The 23534-nt window shown below is 50.5% G+C and overlaps 1 protein-coding gene across 1 annotated transcript in view; it reads left to right on the top strand.

The window, feature by feature from the left end:
* The first annotated feature begins 4969 nt into the window (after nt 1-4969).
* The window catches only part of unc119a1 (unc-119 lipid binding chaperone a1), a 47576-nt gene continuing 29011 nt past the window's right edge, over nt 4970-23534 (top strand). Inside the window, exon 1 of the mRNA XM_078224585.1 lies at nt 4970-5301. Coding sequence (XP_078080711.1) covers nt 5124-5301 — 178 coding nt within the window. The 5' untranslated portion in view covers nt 4970-5123. The remainder of the gene's footprint in view (nt 5302-23534) is intronic.

Here is a 23534-nt window from a genome sequence, read left to right as displayed (position 1 = left end):
ACAGACAGTGACCCGAGCCGGGAATCGAACCCAGGTCCCTCGACAGGACAGGAATTAGACAGGAAGGATGTTCCCAATGACGGGGGAGTCCAGAACCAAGGGTGACAGTCTGAAGATACGAGTTAGACCATTTAGGAATGAGATAAGGAGAAATTGCTTCACCCAGAGAGTGGTCAGCCTGTGGAATTGGCCAGTGCACAAGTAGTTGGGGCTGAATATTGTATATTTTCAAGAAGCAGTTAGAAATAGCTGTTGGGACAAAGGGGATCAAAGGATATGGGGGAAGGCAGGATGACTATTGAGTTGGGTGATCAGCCATGATCATAATGAATGGTGGAGCAGCCTTGGAAGGGCTGAACAGCCTACTCTTGCTCCTGTCTTCTATGTTTTGATGTGAATGCTGCTATAGAAATACAAGTCGTCTTTATACAAGGAACAGCAACATTCTTGCATTGAATTCTTATATAACTGCAACAGTGTTTTACTCTGGATAATCCTCCTCCTGTACGTATATGGGATTGCTACTGCCCTGTGTATAAATTAGAGGACGCTGTTTCACCCAGGATAGTTCCCCTCTTGTAAGTCAGCTTTTTTCAACCGCAAGTCAGTATTCTTGCCTCACAGCCTTCAAGCTGACCAGCAGAGTCACTGAGAATGTGCAACAGTGGGAACAGCTGGTCACTTCTCTGCAGTAAACTCTGGATAAGGACAGACTCAGTCCAATGACAGAATCACAATGGACCACGTTACTTTCCACTCTGCTGGAGTATCAGTTTCATCGTTCTGGCTTCCTGTTTATTGTATTTTTTTTCCAGGGAGCTTGTGTGGGCTATAGCTGAAATGCTATTTTCCTGCTTCCCCACAGTGTTATGACCTGGGTCTGTTTGTTTGTTTATTTATTGCAAGGGAAATGGAAGGTAAAAGTAGGGAAGTTTTGCTGTATAGGGCCATGATGAGAGCACACCTGGAGTACTATGCGAAAATGGATATAATTGCATTCGAAGCAGTTCAGAGAAGGTTCATTCCTTGGATGAAGGGCTTACCTAATGAAGAAAGGGTGAGCCTTTACCCATTGGAGTTCAGAAGAATGAGAGGTGATCTTATTGAAATATTTAAGGTCTTGAGGGGACTTGATTAGGTGGAAATCAAGAAGATATTTCCTATTGTCTGAGCGACTAAAATTAGGGGACACCGTTTAAAAATAAGAGATCTCCCTTTTAAGACAGAGGTGTGAGCTTTTTTCTCTGAGGGTTATTAGTCTGTGGAGTCCTCTTCCCCAAATGCAGTGGAGGCTGGGTTATTGAATTTATTCAAGGCTAAGTTGGACAGATTTTGAACAGACAAGGGACTCTACAGTTGTGTGTGTATGTGTGGGGCAGGGGGTACTTACAGGATCTTATCATCCTATATTGTTCTCCATACTGGTGAATGGTGAGTGAGCTTCCCACACATTGAGAATATGTTAATGGAATGGGTGGGGTGAAACATAGTGTGGGACCTTCCTGTTCCTGTGGAAAGAGTGGGAAACCACTGATTTACTTTCTAGTTGGCTGTTATACTGCAACATTGCTGGAGCCTTAGAAGCAAGCACTTCCCTCTGCTTTTGACGAGGACCCATGCTTCCAGGGACATAGGATGGATGTGCCATTAATTAAGAGGATATGACAAATTCCTAATGGCTCAATGTATAAATACCATGATTTGTAGTACTGAGAGAGAGGTACTAAAATTAACCTCTGAATCCCATTCTAGAGAAAGGTTTTTAACTTTACAGTAACGTGTGGAGAGCAGGCGCAAATTGATTTGGCTTGGGGAGGGATAAGGAGTAGAGGACACCTATGAGTAGTGCGATGGGATCTTTAATGTCCCCCCCATTAGTCACGCAGTTTGACATCTTGTCCAAATTGCATCTCTGACAATGCAGCATTCCTTCAGAGCTGCACTAGATGCCAGATAGATTCACAGTAACAGCTTGGTATCGGACTTTCTGATCTACATACTCTCACCTAGACTGTGACCAACCGAGTCAAGCTGACATTCAAAACAACCCAGACAACATCGTAACACAGAGTTCCTGTGAAAACAACTCTCCAAGACTGAAATCAATAACTTTTTGTTGGCCAAGGGCATCAAGGGATAGAGATCAACGATGGTTAGTGAGGTGTATAAAATCATGAGGGGCATAGATAGGATGAATACACATTATCTTTTTCCCAGGGTAGGGGAATTGAAAACTAGAGGGCATAGGTTTAAGGTGAGAGGGGAAAGATTTAAAAGGGACCTGAGGGGCAACTTCTTCATGCAGAGGGTGATGCGTGTATGGAATGAGCTGCCGGAGAAAGTGTTTGAGGCAGGTTCAATAGCAACATTTAAAAAGCATTTGGGTAAGTACATGGATGAGAAAGGATTAGAGGGATATGGACCAAACGCGGGCAATTGGGGCTAGCTGGGAGGACGGCATGGTGCAGTTGGGCTGAAGGGCCTGTTTCCGTGCTGTATTGCTCTCTGACTCTATGGATAAATTCGGATCTGATTGAACGACAAGAACAGGTTTGTGGGGCTGAGCAGCCTATTCCTTCTGAGTTATTAAGCCAGATGTCAGCGTTTTGTCTTAGACATTTTTGGTGCCTATTACAGAGAGAAGGAACACACTGCAAGTAACCGTTCTCAGTCCTGGCTTCCACCTATACCCACAACCCTGGCTGTTGTAATGAGAAGTAGTATTGATTTAAAGTGATTAACAAAAAGACAAAAGTGACAAGAAAACTGTTTTACGTAGTGGGTGGTTACGATTTGGAATGAATTGCCTGGTGGAGGAAAGTTCACCTAGATAAGCTTAGATTAGAAGGAGAATATTTTGCAGGCGAGTGGAGAAAGGGTGGAGGAGTAGGACGAACTGCACTCAGAGAACCCGGATGAGCTGAATGATCTCCTGTGTTATAACTTCCATGTCTATTCTATTCTTCTATTGTCCAATTTGGACAAGTGTGTATTTTAGGACCAGTCCCCCTGGCAGCAGTTTGAGGTCCCTCGTGCCTCTCTGTGTAACTCGGGTCTCAGAGCTTAATTGTTGACACGTGGGTGACCTCCCCATGTTCAGAATAAGCAATGAAATGAGTCATAAGGGAAAAATGTCACCGTATAGGCAAGTGTTATAGGCGCACTGTCTGGAACATCTCAGAAATTCTCAGCTTATTGCTGCAATGGAAGTCCAGCCTGTTGATGCTGGGGTAACTTTATACATCAGTTTAAAAAGCCCATTGCATATATAAATATACGTTGCTGTTGCTATAGCACCTTTCACATCCTCAAGATGCCCCTCAGCGCTTCACAGCCAATGAAATACTTTTGACGTGTAGTCACTTGTAATGTAGGAAACACTGGAGCCAATTTGTGCTCAGAAAGCTCCCACAGTGAGATAAGGACCAGATAATCTGTTTTAAGAAATATTGAGATATAGATAGTGGTCCCAGGTCACTGGGTGGTGGGGAGCTGCCCAACTCTTTGAAATAGTGGCTATGGGATTTTTTTTACCCACCTGAGATGATAGATGGGAGTTCAGTTTAACTTCTCATCTGAAAGATAGCACCTCTTGATAGTGCTGTGTGAACTTTTTCAATCAAGCAGGCTGCTTTGTCCTGGATGGTGTCAAGCTTCTTGAGTGTTGTTAGAGCTGCACCCATCCAGGCAAGTGGGGAGTATTCCATCACACTCCTGACTTGTGCCTTGTAGATGGTGGACAGGCTTTGGGGAGTCAGGAGGTGAGTTACTCGCTGCAGGATTCCTAGCCTCTGATCTGCTCTTGTAGCCTCTGTGTTTACGTGGTGAGTCCAGTTGAGTTTCTGGTCAATGGTTACCCCAAGGATGTTGACAGTGGGGGATTCAGTGATGGTTACACCATTGAGTGTTAAGGTGCAGTGGTTAAAGTGTCTCTTATTGGTGATGGTCATTGCCTGGCATTTGTGTGGTGTGAATGTTCCTGCCATTTGTCAGCCCAAGCCTGGATATTGTCCAGATCCTGCTGCATTTGAACATGGACTGCTTCAGTATCTGAGGAGTCGCGAATGGTGCTGAACATTGTGCAATCATCGGCGAACGTCCCCACTTCTGACCTTATGATGGAGGGAAGGTCATTGATGAAGCAGCTGAAGATAGTTGGGTCTAGGACACTAACCCTGAGGAACTCCTGCAGAGATGTCCTGGAGCTGAGGTGACTGACCCTCTACAACCACAACCATTTTCCTATGTAGCAGGTACGCAAGAGGCTAGAATTGGAGGAATGCAGAGATCTTGGTAGATTAAGGGCTGGGGGAATGGGAAACGATTTGAACAGGTGGATGAGAATTTTTAAGAAAGAGGCGTTGCTGGACTCGGAGCCATAGTTGTTCAGTGGGGACGGGGGTGACGGAACTGCGAGTTGGGACAGTTTAGGTTGAGCAAGGTCGGAGGCTGGCCAGGAGAGCATGTAGGTCCTCACCTGAGATCCAAACAGGCACTTGCCAGTAGAGAGGGCAGTGCCCAGTAGTGGGAGCTCTGAACAGGGAGCCCAGATTAAGGCTGCTTGGGCTGCCAGACTCTCCATTTGCTGCTATCCTTGCAACAGGCCGCATTTAATTTATAATCTAATTCCCCGAAATGCAGTTGCCATCGCTCAGCTTAAAAATCTAAAGTAATAAAATATGAATTAAAGCTGGTTTGTTTTTGAATGAATTTTCTGCCCAGGTAGTGCAAACGGGTCGCACCATTTGCTAGGAGAGGAGGGGGAGCCATTGGAAGGAGCAGGGTAGAAATGTAAGGGATTGATGCTGGGAGGGGGGATAAATCCCCCTCCATTTACTGTCGGGATAGAATTTTATGAATGGGATGTTTGCGGGGGAGGAGGGAAAGAGGAAGAGTCCATGTGGAGTGCGGGGTGAGTGTGTGTCCCCGGGGGGCAGTGGTGGAGTCCGCACTGGATACATTGTAACGGTTTGATATCCGCTCCAGGAAAGAGCGGATCCCCAGCCGGAGCGGAGCCGATCCCCCGAGCCGAGCGGATCCCGCAGCAGCGGCGGGGCAGGCGGCGCCACAAGGAGCAGTAGCCTCGGCTCCGGGCAGGGCGTGGGGGAAGGAGCCGGAGAGACATGAGCTTTTCTGGCACCAAAGCCCTGAGCAGCAGCGCCAAGAACCAGGAGACAGTCGGCATGAAGGTGAAGAAGGCGCCGCCGAGCGAGGGGCTGGCGGCCACCACCGAGGAGGAGCTGCTGAAGAAGGAGAGTGTGACCCCCGAAGACGTGCTGGGGCTGCAGAAGATCACCCAGAGTGAGTACCGCCGCCTTCAAAGGGGCAAGTTACACTGCAACAGCAAGGAGTGGGAAAAACTGCAGGGTTAGCCAGGGCTGGGGTGAGAGTCCCAGTACCCAGAACCAGGCAATGTTAGAAGATGGGCTACATGGTACCAGAGCCCAACTGGCCCCAAAACCAGGTCCCCTTTCTGGTAGAGTGGGTACAGTCCTTCAAGAAATCCTGAGTGTGAAAGTTTAGGGAGGAGGGATGGAGACAGATTCTGAGAGTAACCCAAACCCAAAAGACTCAGGGGCCCAGGCTTGGCAGGCTAAAGAGGAGGGGGGAAGACCAGCTTCAGACTATTTGAAGGGGTAAGGGGCTGAGATTAGAGTGGCAGGAGCCTATACCCCAAATCTAGTCCCTCAAAACTGAGGGACGGTGGGAGAGGATTTACCTCCTTTAAACTCTTCTGGGCAGTCAGCTCATTTATTGTTGATAGAGTATTCGGGGACCAACAGTCACAGGACTGAGACGGAATGGGGGCCCTCGCAACTGGGCTGAGAAAACGGCCATCTCTGAGCCCAAAGTGAGTGAATCTGTGTGAATGAAATGACATTGAAGAAATGTTTATTCCTGCTGCAACTGCCAGTTAGAATATTGCAGGGTATGGTCAGTGTTCTGTGATGTCACCTAGCAAGTATTATTTTTCAAAACATGACAATTTTGTGTCTGTTGATTTATCTTTGATGTCATTCACACTTTTCCTGGAACTGCATCAAGGACCAATTCCTTAGTTACACAAAACTGCAGCTAATTTATTAAACACGGGGGACAATCAGCAGCAGATCTGGAATCTGGGGCAAAGAAGGAATGTAATCCATGTTGCAGACAATGGGGAAATATGTACCCGTTGTCTGTATGAAGCTGGATAAAAACTAGACAGAGAGAATCCAATGTCCAATCATAGTGCCAGATACATTGGTAAGTAAATATTCCAAACTGCATGGCGTGTACTTGATGAGTTTGTCAACACGGTGGGAGCGACTGATATTCAGCCTCGTCTAATCCTTTCGCTTGTAATTTGAACTATTTTTGATTTTCACACAGTAATTGTGTTTTTTTTCCTGTTGTCAGCTATGGTTTGTAACTCAAACTGGCTCTGACTTCTTTAATCCTGGAGTGATGCTCTTGCCCGATCCTTAGACAGGTGTCTTAAAGAAGAAATATCCAAAAACCAAACGTCAAATGGGAGCATTCAGTTCAACAGTTGGGAATGTATTTATCATGCAGCAGTTGGGCCGAAGGGCCTGTCTCAATGCTGCAAACCTCTAGACTGAATGTGCTCATACTGAGAGTATCTTGTACGTAGTGATTGATTGATTGCTTATATGCACAGTTAGGACTCTTCCCCCCCCCCCCCCCCCCCCCCAACCCCCCCCCCCCCCCCAACCCAACCCCCCTTTCCCCATACTCGGCCAACTAATCCAACCTGCTTTCCAGCTCCTCCCAGCGGGCCATTCTGTGGCTTTTGGAAGTTGAAACGCTCGTTAACTAACTTCTCCCAAGGGAGCAGTTACATCCCATGAGCTTGCAGTTAATCAGAAAGCCACATCCCAAACGGAAGACACCTTTGTCTGACTCACTTCCCACCTAAACAGTTTCATGCTTGCCTTTAAAACCATCAGCCAATGAAGCGAGTTAAAACTGTGTTTTAGTCGGGGTGGAAGCAGCAGAATATGAAAAGCTTACTTTTGCCAAACTCTGTACGGTGTATATAACCCACAGAGTGGTGGGTATTGTGTGATAATTTGGTGTAGCAGGAGAGAACTGTTGGTATTGCAATGCAACTGTGTGATGTCAATGCCCCTTGTATTATCTTTAAATTGAGTATCATATTATGGGATGTTTTGACTATTGTTTTCCAACATTAGGATTTAGAGAGAAGTTAGTTTTTAAAAAAATAATGTATTCACTCCACATTTAAAAAAAATCCAGGCACCCAGCCAGAAGGTGATTAATACGCTAATTGCAGATGTGTAAGGACTCGGGATTGTAGGCAATTGATAGTTAATAAGCACTTTACATTTGCTGACGTGGACCTTTGCTCGCCCTGGATGGTCAATGGGACTTTCCTACCAGCTGTGAGTAAAGGTATGTTTAGTGAATGCTGCAGTGCCAGCCAGAAAGCTGGAGATCTGTCAACAAAACAGAGTTTAGAAATGCAGAAGCAGCATTAGAAATAATTTTGCTGAATTGAATTAAGATGACCCATTAATTTGGTGAATTATGACATATTCATTTATTTGACCATGATGTGAAAGTAAGATGGACTGATTGAAGTGAGTCCAACAACAACTATTGTTCTTATGCTCAACTGAGACATGAACAGTCTTTTCAATCCAGTTCGAACCTCATCTCAACAAGAGTTTGCCTTTGCTGCTGATGGAGAGATTGAAGAAGTCCGTGTGTAAAGACATCCAGTTCAAGGCACAAGGCATTAACAAATCACAGGCCCAACTTCTGCAATAAAACGAACAGCTTTGTGGGTTAAGTGTTGACAAAGGAGCTGAGATGGTTTCGGCAGCAGAGAGTCAAATTTATAACATTGAGATTTCACCGTGTTGTAAACTCTATCCATTTGGGCTGAAAAAAACAGCAGCACAATTTTAGATGCTGCCCAACAAATTTACATTCTCGGTGCAGAGAATATTTTGGGCTGGCACTGGGGTACAGTACTGGTGGGGACGGGTCTGTATAACACTGGGGTACAGTACTGGTGGGGACGGGTCTGTATAACACTGGGGTACAGTATTGGTGGGGACGGGTCTGTATAACACTGGGGTACAGTACTGGTGGGGACTGGTCTGTCACTGTATAACACTGGGGTACAGTACTGGTGGGGATGGGTCTGTATAACACTGGGGTACAGTACTGGTGGGGACGGGTCTGTCGCTGTATAACACTGGGGTACAGTACTGGTGGGGACGGGTCTGTATAACACTGGGGTACAGTACTGGTGGGGACGGGTCTGTCACTGTATAACACTGGGGGACAGTACTGATGGGGACGGGTCTGTATCACACTGGGGTACAGTACTGGTGGGGACTGGTCTGCCACTGTATAACACTGGGGTACAGTACTGGTGGGGACGGGTCTGTCGCTGCATAACACTGGGATGCAGTCCTGGTGGGGACGGGTCTGTCGCTGTATAACACTGGGGTACAGTACTGGTGGGGACGGTCTGTCACTGTATAACACTGGGGTACAGTACTGGTGGGGACGGGTCTGTCACTGTATAGCACTGGGGTACAGTACTGGTGGGGACGGGTCTGTCGCTGTATAACACTGGGGTACAGTACTGGTGGGGACGGGTCTGTCGCTGTATAACACTGGGGTACAGTACTGGTGTGGACGGGTCTGTCGCTGGATAACACTGGGGTACAGTACTGGTGGGGACGGGTCTGTCACTGTATAACACTGGGGTACAGTACTGGTGGGGACAGGTCTGTATAACACTGGTACAGTACTGGTGGGGACGGGTCTGTCGCTGTATAACACTGGGGCACAGTACTGGTGGGGACGGGTCCGTCGCTGTATAACACTGGGGTACAGTACTGGTGGGGACGGGTCTGTCACTGTATAACACTGGGGTACAGTACTGGTGGGGACGGGTCTGTCGCTGTGTAACACTGGGGTACAGTACTGGTGAGGACGGGTCTGTATAACACTGGGGTACAGTACTGGTGGGGACGGGTCTGTATAACACTGGGGTACAGTACTGGTGGGGACGGGTCTGTATAACACTGGGTAACAGTACTGGTGGGGACTGGTCTGTCACTGTATAACACTGGGGTACAGTACTGGTGGGGACGGGTGTGTCGCTGTATAACACTGGGGTACAGTACTGGTGGGGACGGGTCTGTATAACACTGGGGTACAGTACTGGTGGGGACTGGTCTGTCACTGTATAACACTGGGGTACAGTACTGGTGGGGACTGGTCTGTCACTGTATAACACTGGGGGACAGTACTGGTGGGGACGGGTCTGTATCACACTGGGGTACAGTACTGGTGGGGACTGGTCTGCCACTGTATAACACTGGGGTACAGTACTGGTGGGGACGGGTCTGTCACTGTATAACACTGGGGTACAGTACTGGTGGGGACAGGTCTGTATAACACTGGTACAGTACTGGTGGGGACGGGTCTGTCGCTGTATAACACTGGGGCACAGTACTGGTGGGGACGGGTCCGTCGCTGTATAACACTGGGGTACAGTACTGGTGGGGACGGGTCTGTCACTGTATAACACTGGGGTACAGTACTGGTGGGGACGGGTCTGTCGCTGTGTAACACTGGGGTACAGTACTGGTGAGGACGGGTCTGTATAACACTGGGGTACAGTACTGGTGGGGACGGGTCTGTATAACACTGGGGTACAGTACTGGTGGGGACGGGTCTGTATAACACTGGGTAACAGTACTGGTGGGGACTGGTCTGTCACTGTATAACACTGGGGTACAGTACTGGTGGGGACGGGTGTGTCGCTGTATAACACTGGGGTACAGTACTGGTGGGGACGGGTCTGTATAACACTGGGGTACAGTACTGGTGGGGACTGGTCTGTCACTGTATAACACTGGGGTACAGTACTGGTGGGGACTGGTCTGTCACTGTATAACACTGGGGGACAGTACTGGTGGGGACGGGTCTGTATCACACTGGGGTACAGTACTGGTGGGGACTGGTCTGCCACTGTATAACACTGGGGTACAGTACTGGTGGGGACGGGTCTGTCGCTGCATAACACTGGGATACAGTCCTGGTGGGGACGGGTCTGTCGCTGTATAACACTGGGGTACAGTACTGGTGGGGACGGTTCTGTTACTGTATAACACTGGGTTACAGTACTGGTGGGGACGGGTCTGTCACTGTATAACACTGGGGTACAGTACTGGTGGGGACGGGTCTGTATAACACTGGGGTACAGTACTGGTGGGGACTGGTCTGTCACTGTATAACACTGGGGGACAGTACTGGTGGGGACGGGTCTGTATCACACTGGGGTACAGTACTGGTGGGGACTGGTCTGCCACTGTATAACACTGGGGTACAGTACTGGTGGGGACGGGTCTGTCGCTGCATAACACTGGGATACAGTCCTGGTGGGGACGGGTCTGTCGCTGTATAACACTGGGGTACAGTACTGGTGGGGACGGTCTGTCACTGTATAACACTGGGGTACAGGACTGGTGGGGACGGGTCTGTCACTATAGCACTGGGGTACAGTACTGGTGGGGACGGGTCTGTCGCTGTATAACACTGGGGTACAGTACTGGTGGGGACGGGTCTGTCGCTGTATAACACTGGGGTACAGTACTGGTGTGGACGGGTCTGTCGCTGTATAACACTGGGGTACAGTACTGGTGGGGACGGGTCTGTCACTGTATAACACTGGGGTACAGTACTGGTGGGGACGGGTCTGTCGCTGTATAACACTGGGGCACAGTACTGGTGGGGACGGGTCTGTCGCTGTATAACACTGGGGTACAGTACTGGTGGGGACGGGTCTGTCACTGTGTAACACTGGGGTACAGTACTGGTGGGGACGGGTCTGTCGCTGTATAACACTGGGGTACAGTACTGGTGGAACGGGTCCGTCACTGTATAACACTGGGGTACAGTACTGGTGGGGACGGGTCTGTCGCTGTATAACACTGGGGTACAGTACTGGTGGGGACGGGTCTGTCACTGTATAACACTGGGGTACAGTACTGGTGGGGACGGGTCTGTCACTGTACATCACTGGGGTACAGTACTGGTGGGGACGTGTCTGTCACTGTATAACACTGGGGTACAGTACTGGTGGGGACGGGTCTGTCACTGTATAACACTGGGGTACAGTACTGGTGGGGACGGGTCTGTCGCTGTATAACACTGGGGTACAGTACTGGTGGGGACGGGTCTGTCACTGTATAACACTAGGGTACAGTACTGGTGGGGACGGGTCTGTCGCTGTATAACACTGGGGTACAGTACTGGTGGAACGGGTCCGTCACTGTATAACACTGGGGTACAGTACTGGTGGGGACGGGTCTGTCGCTGTATAACACTGGGGTACAGTACTGGTGGGGAAGGGTCTGTCACTGTATAACACTGGGGTACAGTACTGGTGGGGACGGGTCTGTCACTGTACATCACTGGGGTACAGTACTGGTGGGCCAGGTCTGTCACTCTATAACACTGGGGTACAGTACTGGTGGGGATGGGTTTGTCACTGTACATCACTGGGGTACAGTACTGGTGGGGACGGGTCTGTCGCTGTATAACACTGGGGTACAGTACTGGTGGGGACGGGTCTGTCGCTGTATAACACTGGGGTACAGTACTGGTGGGGACGGGTCTGTCACTGTATAACACTGGGGTACAGTACTGGTGGGGACGGGTCTGTCACTGTACATCACTGGGGTACAGTACTGGTGGGGACGGTTTTGTCACTGTAACACTGGAGTACAGTACTGGTGGGGACGGGCCTGTCACTGTATAACACTGGGGTACAGTACTGGTGGGGACGGGTCTGTCGCTGTATAACACTGGGGTACAGTACTGGTGGGGACGGGTCTGTCGCTGTATAACACTGGGGTACAGTACTGGTGGGGATGGGTCTGTCGCTGTATAACACTGGGGTACAGTACTGGTGGGGACGGTTTTGTCACTGTAACACTGGAGTACAGCACTGGTGGGGACGGGTCTGTCGCTGTATAACACTGGGGTACAGTACTGGTGGAGACGGGTCTGCATAACACTGGGGTACAGTACTGGTGGAGACGGGTCTGCATAACACTGGGGTACAGTACTGGTGGGGATGGGTCTGTCACTATGCAACACTGGGGTACAGTTTTGATGGGACGGGTCTGTCACTGTATAACGCTGCAGTATACCACTGGCTGGGATAGGTCTGTCACTGTAAAACGGGTACAGTACTGGTGGGGACGGGTCTGTCGCTGTATAACACTGGGGTACAGTACTGGTGGGGATGGGTCTGTCGCTGTATAACACTGGGGTACAGTACTGGTGGGGACGGGTCTGTCACTGTACATCACTGGGGTACAGTACTGGTGGGGACGGGTCTGTCACTGTAACACTGGAGTACAGTACTGGTGGGGACAGGTCTGTCACTGTATAACACTGGGGTACAGTACTGGTGGGGACGGGTCTGTCACTGTATAACACTGGGGTACAGTACTGGTGGGGACGGTTTTGTCACTGTGTAACACTGGAGTACAGTACTGGTGGGGACGGGTCTGTCACTGTACATCACTGGGGTACAGTACTGGTGGGACGGGTCTGTCACTGTATAACACTGGGGTACAGTACTGGTGGGGACGGGTCTGTCACTGTACATCACTGGGGTACAGTACTGGTGGGGACGGTCTGTCACTGTATAACACTGGGGTACAGTACTGGTGGGACGGGTCTGTCACTGTATAACACTGGGGTACAGTACTGGTGGGACGGGTCTGTCACTGTATAACACTGGGGTACAGTACTGGTGGGGACGGTTTTGTCACTGTGTAACACGAGTACAGTACTGGTGGGGACGGGTCTGTCACTGTATAACACTGGGATACAGTACTGGTGGGGATGGGTCTGTCACTGTATTACACTGGGGTACAGTACTGGTGGAGTCTGGTCTGTCGCTGTGTAACACTGGGGTGCAGTACTGGTGGGGACGGGTCTGTCACTGTAAAACACTGGGGTACAGTACTTGTGGGGTCGGGTCTGTCGCTGTATAACACTGGGGTACAGTACTTGTGGGGTCGGGTCTGTCGCTGTGTAACACTGGGGTGCAGTACTGGTGGGGACGGGTCTGTCAGTGTATAACACTGGGGTACACTACTGGTGGGGACAGGTCTGTCGCTGTATAACACTGGGGTGCAGTACATGGTGGGGACGGGTCTGTCAGTGTATAACACTGGGGTACAGTACTGGTGGGGACAGGTCTGTCACTGTATAACACTGGGGTACAGTACTGGTGGGGACAGGTCTGTCACTGTATAACACTGGGGTACAGTACTGGTGGGGACGGGTCTGTCACTGTATAACACTGGGGTACAGTACTGGTGGAGTCTGGTCTGTCGCTGTATAACACTGGGGTACAGTACTTGTGGGGTCGGGTCTGTCGCTGTATAACACTGGGGTACACTACTGGTGGGGACAGGTCTGTCGCTGTATAACACTGGGGTACAGTACTGGTGGAGACGGGTCTGTCGCTGTATAACACTGGTGTACTGTACTGGTGGGGACAGGTCTGTCACTGTATAACACTGGGGTACAGTACTGGTGGAGTCTGGTCTGTCGCTGTATAACACTGGGGTGCAGTACTGGTGGGGACGGGTCTGTCACTGTATAACACTGGGGTACAGTACTGGTGGGAACGGGTCTGTCACTGTATAACACTGGGGTACAGTACTGGTGGGGACGGGTCTGTCGCTGTATAAGGCTGGGGTACAATACTGGTGGGGACGGGTCTGTCACTATAACACTGGGGTGCAGTACTGGTGGGGACCGGTCTGTCGCTGTATAACACTGGGGTACAGTTCTGGTGGGGACGGGTCTGTCACTCTATAACACTGGGGTACAGTACTGGTGGGGACGGGTCTGTCACTCTATAACACTGGGGTACAGTACTGGTGGGGACGGGTCTGTATAACACTGGGGTACAGTACTGGTGGAGACGGGTCTGTCACTGTATGACACTGGGGTACAGTACTGGTGGAGACGGGTCTGTCACTGTATAACACTGGGGTACAGTACTGGTGGGGACAGGTCTGTCACTGTATAACACTGGGGTACAGTACTGGTGGGGACAGGTCTGTCACTGTATAACACTGGGGTACAGTACTGGTGGAGACGGGTCTGTCACTGTATAACACTGGGCTACAGTACTGGTGAGGACGGGTCTGTATAACACTGGGGTACAGTACTGGTGGAGACGGGTCTGTCACTGTATGACACTGGGGTACAGTACTGGTGGAGACGGGTCTGTCACTGTATAACACTGGGGTACAGTACTGGTGGAGACGGGTCTGTCACTGTATAACACTGGGGTACAGTACTGGTGGGGACGGGTCTGTATAACACTGGGGTACAGTACTGGTGGAGACGGGTCTGTCACTGTATGACACTGGGGTACAGTACTGGTGGAGACGGGTCTGTCACTGTATAACACTGGGGTACAGTACTGGTGGAGACGGGTCTGTCACTGTATGACACTGGGGTACAGTACTGGTGTGTCTATATCCCATGTGTGACTTTAGCACTGACTGATATCTGCTGTGATCAATGGAGAATTGAATTATTTGTATATAGCTCTGGTTTTATGGTTTGAGTAACCATCCTCATCTGTCGCTGCAGAAATAATGTAGCATTAAGTCTCTGCTCCTCAAGCTCCTCCTCCATTTCCCTTGTAACTCTTACCACATCCTCCCATTCCTTTCTCATTCATCCTGGTGCTTGTTGAGAGTGTGAGGCAGTCTGTGTCATGTATGGGAGCATGTACACATTTTCTGAAACATCTGAATTGTAACGGTGGTACAGTGGTTAGCACTGCTGCCTCACAGCGCCAGTGACCTGGGTTCAATTCCCGGCTTGGGACAATTTTGTGTGCAGAGTCTGCACGTTCTCCCTGGGTTTGCGTGGGTTTCCTCCGGGTGCTCTGGTGTCCTCCCACAGTCTGAAAGATGTGTTGGTTCGGGTGCATTGGAGGTGCGAAATTCTCCCTCAGTGTACCCGAACAGGCGCCGGAGTGTGACGACGAGGGGATTTTCACAGTAACTTCATTGCAGCGTTAGTGTAAGCTTACTTGTGACACTAATAAATGAACTTGCACCAAAAAGAGAAGTATTTTTCTTATAATGTCTTATAAAGTATGTATAGCACAGAAACAGGCAGTTCAGCCCAACCAGCTGGTGTTTATTCTCTAAACAAGCCTCCTCCCATTCTCCTTCACTCACTCTTATCAATCCATCCTCATTATTCCTTTCTCAAGTCTTCATCTAAATTCCTCATTGATGTATCAACACTATTCAATTCAACCACTCCCTGTGGGAGCGAGTTCCACATTCTTCCCCCCTCCCCGTGGGAGCGAGTTCCACATTCTTCCCCCCTCCCCGTGGGAGCGAGTTCCACATTCTCCCCCACTCCCCATGGGAGCAAGTTCCACATTCTCCCCCACTCCCCACGGGAGCAAGTTCCACATTCTCCCCCACTCCCCACGGGAGCGAGTTCCACATTCTCCCCCCACTCCCCGTGGGAGCGAGTTCCACATTCTCCCCCACTCCCCATGGGAGCGAGTTCCACATTCTTCCCCCACTCCCCGTGGGAGCGAGTTCCACATTCTCCCCCCACTCCCCGTGGGAGCGAGTCCCACATTCTCCCCCACTCCCCATGGGAGCGAGTTCCACATTCTCCCCCCACTCCCCGTGGGAGCGAGTTCCACATTCTCCCCCACTCCCTGTGGGAGCGAGTCCCACATTCTCCCCCACTCCCCATGGGAGCGAGTCCCACATTCTCCCCCACTCCCCATGGGAGCGAGTTCCACATTCTCCCCCCACTCCCCGTGGGAGCGAGTCCCACATTCTTCCCCCCTCCCTGTGGGAGCGTGTTCGACATTCTCCCCCACTCCCCGTGGGAGCGAGTCCCACATTCTCCCCCATTCCCCATGGGAGCGAGTCCCACATTCTTCCCCCCTCCCTGTGGGAGCGTGTTCGACATTCTCCCCCCACTCCCCGTGGGAGCGAGTTTCACATTCTCCCCCCCACTCCCCGCGGGAGCGAGTTCCACATTCTCCCCCACTCCCCATGGGAGCGAGTCCCACATTCTACCCACACCCTGGGTAGACGTGTTTCTGCTGAATTCCCGATTGGAAATATTCAATTCCTCACCGAGAACATCGCCCGTCCCCATCCCGGTTAACATCACCCCCCCCCCCCGGTAACACAGCCCCCCCCCCCCCCCCCCCCCAATAACACACAGCCCACCCCCCACCCCCTCACGGATAACACACTGCCCTTACTCCCAGACAACACGCGGTCCGTTCCCCCCTGGACAACACGTGGCCCACCCCCCCACGCCCCCCCCCCCGGAAGACACACGCCCCCCCCCCCTCCCCCAGGTAACACACCGCCCGTCCCCATCCCCCCGGGTAACACACCGCCCGTCCCCATCCCCCCGGGTAACACACCGCCCGTCCCCGTCCCCCCGGGTAACACACCACCCGTCCCCGTCCCCCCGGGTAACACACCGCCCGTCCCGTTCCTCCCCCACACCCCCGGGTAACACACCGCCCGTCCCCGTTCCCCCGGGTAACACACCACCCGTCCCACCCGGGTAACACACCGTTCTCCCCCCCCCCCCCCCCCCCCCCGGGTAACACACCGTCCCGTCCCCGTCCTCCCCCCGGTAACACGCCGCCCGTGTCCGTCCCCCCCCTGGGGTAACACACTGCCCACCCCCGACCCCCGGCCAACACGCGGCCCGTCCCCCCCGGGTAACACACCGCCCGTCCCCCCCCGGGTAACACACCGCCCGTCCCCCCCGGGTAACACGCCTCCTGTCCCCCCCGGGTAACACGCCTCCTGTCCCCCCCCGGGTAACGCACCTCCCGTCCCCCCTGGGTAACACACCGCCCGCCCCCCGGATAACACACCGCCCGTTCTGTTGTAGTCTGAAGCTGTTATAAAATTATGTCTCGGAGGAGCGGATCATTAGGCTCATTATCCCTGTGCTGACTCCTGGAAACTGCTATTTAATTTGTCCCACTTTCTTGCTCTTTGCCCACAGCCGTGCATGTTTTTCCTTTTGTTTTCCGATTCCCTTTTGAAAGATATTGCTGAATCTGCTTTCACTGCTCTTGCACACAGCACATTCGAGATCACAACAACTCGCTATGTAAAAATAAATCTCATCTTCCCTCTGCCCCTTCTCCCAGATTCCTCTGCTAATTATCTTGAAGCTGTGTCCTCTGGTTACTGGCTATCTTGCCTCTGAGAACAGTTTCTCGATATTTATTTTAGCAAAACCTTTTGTAAGTTTGCACATCTTTTAAATCTCTGAACCTTATCTGCTGAAAGGGGTCTCTCCCAAATCCCTGGTACCCTCCTGGTCATTTGCCTGCCTCTTGAAGGCCTTGATGTCCTTCCATCAGAGCGGTGGCCAGAATTGAGAACAATACTCCAGCTGAGGCCTGCCCGGTGTTTATGAAGATTTAGCACAAGTTCCTTCCCTTGTACTTTTAGATTGCTTCTATTTATAAAACCCACAATCTCTCTGGAAAATGAATCATCCTTGTTCTGAACCTGCCCTTCACAACAACTTTTTAAACTGTGTCTATCTGTGTTGCAAAAGGCAGTGAGGACAGGAAGTTCCTGCCTGTTGTAAGAGAGGATCTGATGTGGAGATGCTGGCGTTGGACTGGGGTAAACACAGTAAGAAGTTTAACAACACCGTGTGGCTTTTGCTACCAAATAAACCTGTTGGACTTTAACCTGGTGTTGTTAAACTTCTTACTGTAAGAGAGGATATGCAGCTGTGTTCCACAGCAGCCTGGTGTTGTCCATGTTTAAGGGAATGTTCAAGTTATATCGGAATTATCCAAAGACAATCATTTCAAAGCACATTAGAGAAACAAAGAGGGATTGTGAGAAAAGATTGGCAGCCAACATATCGGCACATACACAGTGAAAGGGTGGTAAAGGAGGAGTACTGATTAGGGACCTAAAGGGAAGTTTCACAGGGGCATGGTTGAGGCATTAAGTGACTATTTAGCATTTGTCTTTACCAAGGAGGTAGATGTTACCCAGGACATGGTGACAGGAAGAAACTCTGCCATTGAAAGATACAGCATTGTTAAGGAGGTGTTGGATAGACTGTCAGTGCTAAAGTTAACAAGGCACTGGGACTGGATGTGATGTATCCAGGGATATTGAAGGAAGTGAGAGTGGAAATTGCAGGAACGCTGGCCCCGGGTAACACACCGCCCGTCCCGTTCCTCCCCCACACCCCCGGGTAACAGACCGCCCGTCACCCCCGGGTAACACACCGCCCCCCCCCCCCCCCCCCCCGGGTAACACACCGCCTGTCCCGCTCCTCCCCCACACCCCCGGGTAACAGACCGCCCGTCACCCCCGGGTAACACACCACCCGTCCCGTCCCCCCCCGGGTAACACACCGCCCGTCCCGTCCCCCCCAGGTAACGTAGACATTCAAAAAACATTCGATACAGTGTCACACAGCAGGCCTGTGAGAAAAGTTATTGTCCATGGAATAAAAGGGACAGGAGCAATGTAGATATAAAATTGGCTGAGTAATAGGAAACAGAGTAATGGTCAATGGATATATGTTGGGCGAGAGGAAGGTTTATAACGGGATTATCAGGAGCCGGTATTGGGTCCCATGCTTTTCCTGATATATATTAATGATCTGGATCTTGGAGTGCAAGGGACAATTTCAAAAGCTTGCGGGTGACACAAAACCTGGAAGTATTATAAACTGCAAGGAGGACAGTGTAAAACTTTAAAAGGACGTAGACAAGTTGGTGGAGTGGACAGATAGGTGGCAGATAAAGTTGTGAGAATTGTGAGATGATGCATTTGGTAGGAAGGATGTGGAAAGACAAAATAAAATAAGGGGTAGAATTCTTAAAGAGATTCAGGTGCACAGATCATATGTGCATAGAATATTGAAGGTTGCAGGACGGGTGGAGAGAGCAGTCAATAAAGCATGCAGTATCTGAGCTTTATTAATCGGGGCACAGAGTACAAGAGTAAGGAGGTTATGCTGAACTTGCACAAGACCCTAGTTAGACCTCAGCCGGAATATTGCGTACTATTCTGGATGCCACACTACAGGAAGGATGTGAACGCATTGGAGAGAGCGCAGAAGAGGTTTACAAGAATGGTTCCAGGGATGAGAAACTTCGGTTATGAGGATAGATTGGAGAGGTTGGGACTATACTGCTTTGGAGAGAAGAAGGCTAAGAGGAACTTTGACAGCAGTGTTCTTCAAGTTTGCTGACAACACCATCGTAGTGGGTTGGATCTCAAACAATGATGAGACAGAGTACAGGAATGAGATAGAGAATCTGGTGAACTGGTGCAGCAACAATAATCTCTCCCTCAATGTCAACAAAACGAAGGAGAGAGTCATCAACTTCAGCAAGCGTAGTGGAGGGCATGTCCCTGTCTACATCAATGGTGATGAAGTGGAAATTGTTGACGGCTTCAGGTTTCTAGGTGTCCAGATCACCAACAACCAGTCCTGTTTCCTCCACATTGACGCTATCATTAAGAAAGCTCACCAATGCCACTACTTTCTCAGGAGGCTAAGGAAATTTGACTTGTCCACTACGACTCTCATCAATTTTTAGGGATGCACCAGAGAAAGCATTCTTTCTGGTTGTATCACAGCTTGGTATGACTCCTGCTCTGCCCAAGACCGCAAGGAACTACAGAAGGTCGTGATTGTAGCCCAATCCATCACGCAAACCAGCCTCCCATCCATTGACTCTGTCTACACTTCCTGCTGCCTCGGCAAAGCAGCCAGCATAATTAAGGACCCCACGCACCCCGGACATTCTCTCTTCCATCGGGAAAAATATATAAAAGTCTGAGGTCACGTGCCAACCGGCTCAAGAACAGTGTTTTCCCTGCTGCCATCAGACTTTTGAATGGACCTACCTCGTATTAAGTTGATCTTTCTCTGCACCCTAGCTATGACTGTAACACTACGTTCTGCACCTTCTCCTTTCCTTCTCTATGAACAATATGCTTTGTCTGTATATCGCGCAAGAAACAATACTTTCCACTGTCCCAATACACGTGACAATAATAAATCAGATCCAAGTCATGAAGGGACTGAATAGAGTGGATCGGGAGAAACTTCCCGTTTGTAGAAGGATCAAAAACGAGAGGGCACAGATTCAAAATGACCTGGAGAAGGAGCACATTTTATGTGAGCGAACATGAGAAGACATATTCAGACAGCGAATGGTTTGGGTTTACCTCCACTGCCTGGAAGAGTGGTGGAGGTAGGTTCAATTGAGGCATTCAAGAGGGCATTTGACTTGAATAGATACAATGTGCAAGGAAAAGGCAAGAGAATGGCACAGTGGTGTAGTGGTATTGTCACTGGACTAGTGATCCAGAGACCCAGGGCAAGATGGTGAGATTTGAATTCCATAAAATCTGGAATTAAAAAGTCTAATGATGACCATGAAACCATTGTTGAAAAAACCCAATCTCCTTTGGGGAAGGAAATCTGCCGTCCTTACCCGGTCTGGCCTACACGTGACTCCAGAGCCTCAACAATGTGGTTGATTCTCAAATGCCCTCTGAAATGGAGGGATGTTGGGAATGGGCAATAAATGCTGGCCCAGCCAGAAATGCCCACATCCCGTAAATGAATAGAAAAATAATTTGGAGAGATGGTGCAGATACGATGGACTGAATGGCCTCTTTCTGCGCTGTTACAATGCTGTAATTCTGTGAATCCAAATTCCTCTGTGGCACTTTGAGACTTTGGTTTCAGTTGAAAAATAAAAAGCCAGTAAATGTAACAGGCACTTGGATTGTAATTAAATACTTAGCTCCTTTTTAGGGAAAGGAATCGCTGTCCTTGTCCAGTCTAGGTCCAGGCATGCTTCCAATCTGATTGACTCTTAACTCCGAGCAAGCCACACAGTTACATTCTCAGGCCTCTGTATAGCACCTCGCAAACCGACAACCATACATTCCGAGAGTCGATTTTTACAAAGTACTCAACATGTGCCTGAGGGACAGTGGAGGGACATCAGTCAAGAAAAGTTGAGTGAGTCACTGACCAGTAATTATTGGCCTTTCCCCCACACCCTGATAGATTGTCAATCTGTAACTGAGCTACAGGGGAGGCGATGGCCTAATGGTATTATCCCAAGACTATTAATTCAGAAACTCAGCTAATGTGGGGACCTGAATTTGAATCCCGTCATGGCAGAAGATGGAATTTGAATTCAATCTTTTTAAAAAGTCTGGAATTAATCTACTGATGACCATGAAACCATTGTCGATTGTCGGAAAAACCCATCTGGTTCACTAATGTCCTTTAGGGAAGGAAATCTGCTGTCCTTACCCGGTCTGGCCTACATGTGACTCCAGAGCCACAGCAACGTGGTTAACTCTCAGCTGCCCTCTGAAATAGCCGAGCGAGACACTCCGTTCAAGGGAAACTAAGAATAGGCAATAAATGCTGACCAACCAGCGACGCCCATGTCACACAAATGAATAAAAAAACACATGGAATTGGAAGGTTCAAGGTGAGAGGTTCCAGGATTTCCATGCTGATTATTACATAGCTAAGTCCTGCCTGAAAGTGAGCTTGTGCTGTCCACTGGTCAGTGACAATTGGTCATCTCAAATCAGGAATTCATGGGGCGGGAACAGGCAACAGGACAGAGGCTCAGTCTTGCCCTCAACACTGACTGCTAATGGCTGACTATTTATACTAACTACACAGGTAGGTGCTGAGGTCATTTGCTCCTCGGTTCAGCAAAGGCTGGGGATTAAACCTGGGCACTGCCGGCTGTGACATAAACTTATTGAGTGATTGGAAAGCAGTCCGGATGCCCTGGACAGTTGAAGCTGTGGCAGATACAGTAGGTGGGTGCTGGGGGGGGGGGGGGGGGGGGGGGGGGGGGGGGGCTGCAAACCTTCATCTGCTCCTTAGCTTGCTGACTGATCTATCTGCCTGTATGGGATGGAGAAAGAGAGAGGAAAATTGAGAAATAGGTGGGTAAAATCAAGTGAAACAAAGGTGTCTGTGTGTAAGGGGGGGGTGTGTGGTGGGGGGGGGGGGGGGGGTGTGGTGGGGGGGGGGGGGGGTGCGTGTGTGTGGTGGGGGGGGGGGGGGGGGTGGTGGGTGGGGGGGGTGCGTGTGTGCGGGGGGGGTGCGTGTGTGCGGGGGGGGTGCGTGTGTGCGGGGGGGGGTGCGTGTGTGCGGGGGGGGTGCGTGTGTGCGGGGGGTGCGTGTGTGCGGGGGGGGTGCGGGGTGGGTGTGTGTGTGCGGGGGGTGGGTGTGTGTGTGCGGGGGGGGTGGGTGTGTGTGTGCGGGGGGGGTGGGTGTGTGTGTGCGGGGGGGGGGGTGGGTGGGTGTGTGCGGGGGGGGGTGGGTGGGTGTGTGCGGGGGGGGTGGGTGTGTGTGTGCGGGGGGTTGGGTGGGTGTGTGCGGGGGGGGTGTGTGGGGGTCTGTGTGCGTGTGTGGCTACATTTGGATCAGGGTACAAACAAGACAGAAATGCTTGTGAATGACTTTCACTGAAGTGGTAAAAATATAAAGCTCCTTTGTATATTGAAGTGGGAAGCTTCAGCAGCTTCTGGGAATGCGAGCAGAATGCAAACTACCCTGCAGCCACTGCCAGAATGTTTAAAGCACCGACTGACTGTCAAAGGCACAGTAAAGTTCCACTCCTGTCTGGCTTGCTCCAAAGTGGCTCTGCATGCAAACTGCTGCTCTTCAAGTGCTGTGATTGCCTTCTGCTCAGAGGCAGCATCCATTTTGGGCACAGCAAGATTCCACAAGCAGCAACAGCAAATTGTCGAGCGCTGTTCATGTCAGCGGTGAACACCGCTCGACAATCACCAGGCAAGACTGTTCTCTTCCTGTTGGGGAGCACTTCAGCAGTCACGGGCATTCGGCCTCTGATATTCGGGTAAGCGTTCTCCAAGACGGCCTTCACGTCACACGACGGCGCAGAGTCGCTGAGCAGAAACTGATAGCCAAGTTCTGCACACACGAGGACGGCCTCAACCGGGATATTGGGTTCATGTCACACTATCTGAAATCCCCACAGCTTGCCAGGACCTGCAGAGTCTCACTGGCTGTCCTGTCTGGAGACAATACACATCTCTTTAACCTGTCTTGATGCTCTCTCCACTCACATTGTTTGTACCTTAAAGACTTGATTAGCTGTAAGTATTCGCATTCCAACCATTATTCTGTAAATTGAGTTTGTGTCTTTATATGCCCTGTTTGTGAACAGAATTCCCACTCACCTGAAGAAGGGGCTTAAGGCTCCGAAAGCTTGTGGCTTTGCTACTCAATGGAAGAAGCCAGAGAGTGGTTGTGGAGGATTGCTTCTCTGAGTGGAGGCCTGTGACTAGTGGTGTGCCGCAGGGATCGGTGTTGGGTCCATTGTTGTTTGTCATCTATATCAATGATCTGGATGATAATGTGGT

The sequence above is a fragment of the Mustelus asterias genome, chromosome 12, assembly GCF_964213995.1.
Source record: "Mustelus asterias chromosome 12, sMusAst1.hap1.1, whole genome shotgun sequence".
Classification (NCBI taxonomy): domain Eukaryota; kingdom Metazoa; phylum Chordata; class Chondrichthyes; order Carcharhiniformes; family Triakidae; genus Mustelus; species Mustelus asterias.
The sequence above is the reverse complement of the archived record's forward strand: the minus strand, read 5'-3'. Positions and strand labels throughout refer to the sequence as shown.